Source organism: Limulus polyphemus, unplaced genomic scaffold, assembly GCF_000517525.1.
Source record: "Limulus polyphemus unplaced genomic scaffold, Limulus_polyphemus-2.1.2 Scaffold5205, whole genome shotgun sequence".
Taxonomy (NCBI): Eukaryota; Metazoa; Arthropoda; class Merostomata; order Xiphosura; family Limulidae; genus Limulus; species Limulus polyphemus.
Genome location: NW_013670815.1, coordinates 11784 through 15447, shown reverse-complemented (window position 1 = coordinate 15447; position 3664 = coordinate 11784). Strand labels below are relative to the sequence as shown.

General features: G+C 33.4%; 1 protein-coding gene across 1 annotated transcript in view; it reads right to left on the bottom strand.

Annotated features, from left to right (window-relative positions):
- Positions 1-3293, bottom strand: part of LOC106472270 (constitutive coactivator of PPAR-gamma-like protein 1) — a 28185-nt gene extending 24892 nt beyond the window's left edge. The window contains exon 1 of the mRNA XM_013932896.2: positions 2515-3293. Within this exon, the coding sequence (XP_013788350.2) occupies positions 2515-3135 (621 nt within the window). The 5' untranslated portion in view covers positions 3136-3293. The remainder of the gene's footprint in view (positions 1-2514) is intronic.
- Between the last annotated feature and the right edge of the window lie 371 nt (positions 3294-3664).

Below are 3664 nucleotides of genomic sequence, written 5' to 3'. Positions count from 1 at the left end.
CTAACAAACAGTTAACTGAACAATATATGTGTACATCATATTACCAATTCTAACAAACAGTTAACTGAACAATATATGTGTACATCATATTACCAATTCTAACAAACAGTTAACTGAATGCACTTTGGATTTTCCAAACAAAACTATTAATGAAGAAAGTTCTGTGAGAATTACATAAGCCAATCGACCAAGTATTTTAAACATATAAAGACTTCTATGTTTATTATTACTATCATTGTAAAAATAAAGTAGTAAAAGTTTTGTTTACAACTGAAAATATCTTCCTAAACAACGTGAAACACGAAGCAACATCCAAAACTATCTCAAAATCAAATATACATCTAATAACCATGACATAATTAAAATACAATTTAATTTCAGGAAAAAGATAAAGAATTTAAGAAGTTCAATGAATATACACGTGGATCTTTTTTTATTATTATTTCAAACTACTGTAATTAAACCATTCCTGCCAACGAAAGATATATAAATATTGAATTACATTTAAAATCAATGCCTCACATTTCTTTAACAAGCATTAGTTAAACATTATCTATTAACAACAAGAGTCAGTTTGGTCTTTCAAGGCTGTCCACACCCACCCATTGGGAAAAGCAAGAATTTAAACCCACCCTTTAATTTTCAGGAAATCATGGATTCCCTTCTTAAAATCCTGCAAATTGCTGGTCTATACTACTGCTGATGGCAACTAACTTTATAAGTCAATCATCCTGTTAGAAAAATAAAAAATTTCCTAACTGAATCTTATTCTGCCTTTTCCAAATATTAAATTTGTGTCCAGTCATCACATTTATCTTTAGAATACAACACAAAAAAATCAGTTCTATCCTGTTATGGCTACATTCCAAAATACAACACTTGTATTCAGCACTAATGTGCTCTTTTGTGATCATTGACTTCCAGTGTTGGCTCAACAACTCAATGGCCTGAATGAGCTCCGAGGTTCAATAATGCAATATGGCAGCATCTATGAGATGCGTGACGCCCGTGACAGATAACTTACAGTTTACCGTGGATGTGACAACGTTTAAACAGAAAAAAAAATTTATTTCGTCAAGTAACGTATCAAACAAACACTTCCTCAGACATAACATGAAAGTCAAACTATGGCTAATAAGGAACAGTTCCTCAAAATGTTGCTAGATACAATAAATTTGTTCAAATTCAATGAGGTGTTTTTACAGTGGTTTCATTTTGTTGCATTTACCTCTCAAAATTGGGCAAATACCAAACACTTCTGAAATTTTTCTTTTTTCCTGACTTCCATCTCGGAAATGCCAACAAAGTCAATAAAGTATTCCAAATTTAAAATCAGCACTGAATGAACCTCAACATCATGTTAAATTCCAACAATGATTAGTATTGTTGAATCTTGGAATACACCCTATCCTACGGATCTGCTGAATAACCTCATGTAACATCACATCTTATCTTAAAGATATTATCTGTAGGATAACATCTCCACTCTAGTAGCCTTCCTCTGAACCCCTTTCACTAAATAAATATCCCTTTTTTAGGAGCTCAAAACAGTGCACAGTATTCAAAATGAGGCCTAACAAGCAATATCTATCGAGATAATTACCCCTTTTAGCTTGTAAATAGTATACATATCTTTATATAGATCCTAAAATCCTATTAGTTTTCTTAGTAGTACACATAAAGCACTGTTTCAATGGCTTAAGTGAATAATCCACAGCTATACCATGATCCCTTTCTTCAGCGGTCCCCAGCTACATTAAATATGTGGTCCAAATTATGATAACCCCAAACTGCACTTAGTATAGCCAAAGTGCCTTGTTCTCTGTAATGTTAAGTTATGGGTTAAGTTAAATCTTACTTATTTTCAAATACCTTCATCATGCAAAATAATGTTTTAAATGTTGATGGTGGACAGTCAACAATTTAAACACATCATCAGGTCTCCTCAGAAGGGCAATCAATTTTGTTTTCATTACTAATGTAAACTTACAACTATTGTGACAAAACATTAATCAAAAACAATTATATATATATATATATATTCAAAACTGAGCTAAAGTTGTATTTACAAATATTATATTAGTTGGAATTCTCTAGTTTTATCTGTGATAATAACCAGTCAAATATCAAAAAGAAGAATAATTCGATGACAAGGAACCCACTCTGAGACTAATAACGGCTGGAGACTGCTTGAATGGGTAATGAAGAAAAACTTTAATATAAGTTTAACATAACAGCAAATGTACAACGTTTCGACAAGGTTTTGTCATCATTCAAGCCCTCTCCAACCATTATTAAAAAGAAAAATACTTTTAAAGTTTACCTATATGTCGTATACTCTTGCTATTGCAACGTTTGTTTCATAAGAAATTGTTGCATGCCTGCAACTTGGGTTTATTGTGTAAAACAGGCCAGACATTTAAACAACCCAAAAATTACCAAATAAAGTTTATACTTAAATGGTTCTTCACTGTAATTTTGTACGTCAAAGCTGACTTCGATGTAAAATCTTACCTTGTAAGTAAGTTTCAACTGTTCAGAAGAAAAATATCTTGGTGGGTCAAATACTGCATATTCGGCATCTTCGGCAATTAATCCATGAAAGTGATTTTCTCTGCAAAAAGCAATCACTTCTTGATGATGATCATCCATAGTAGAAACAACTGTGACATTAAGATGTCGTAAAGCCATTCTCAGACATGTTCGTAGACAAACTGGGGGAATCCACCAAACTTTCGGCGGTGGTGTTGCCTTTAGGGCCACGTGTCTAAGAACTTGATTGACTTTCTTCCTATCCGACTGCTGCTTGTTCACCCATTCGTCCATGCGCTGCTGCTCGAGTCCGCCATTGAAAATTACAGCAAGTTCTATATTGTTGCTCTGTATTGTCTTTATAAGAACTGAGATAAACTGAACCATTCGATTCCACTGTCCTCCGCAGACCCAGTCCGAGTAAAAACCACCATAGAGTCTATCTAAACAACATTCACCATCAACTACTAAACACAGGCGGTTGTAATATAATTGATTTCGACGCCGAACACCAACACTGTGTGCGATTTTTAACAAATCTACCGGCACACAAGCACCAGGACAATGGGCGGTAATAAACTGTTGTAGAGATTGGATCCCCATGGCCAAACTTTTTCTAAGAACTGCAGAAAATGATTTCGGATTACAATAAATAAAGTTTAAATTATCATAAATCACTGTACACACACAAAACCTATGGAAATAAATATATAATTTTCACATCATTGCATGTGACACTAACACCAAACAGAATGAAATGCGCATGCTCGTAGGGATACTCCCACTATAAAACTTAAAAGGAGAAGTCCTCTCATTATTATTAGTTTACTACCTAAACCGAGCGCCATCTCATGACAAAATGTGCACAACTAGTAAGGTCGTTGATATAAATACATGGTTAAGTCCTAATTATTAACATCAGGTCAAAGTAATTTAACAGCACGGTTCATAATTGAAAAGTAAGTTACAAATTAATGCGACTAGCTTTTTGTAACTTTTTTAAAGTACATTTAGTCTTAACTTAATGCACAAGAAAATTAAACTTAAGTATCTAGAATTATCAGCCGAATCTATTTGCTATTACCGAAATGTTCGACCGTTAACGTAGTAACATCGCACGAGATTCAGTTAA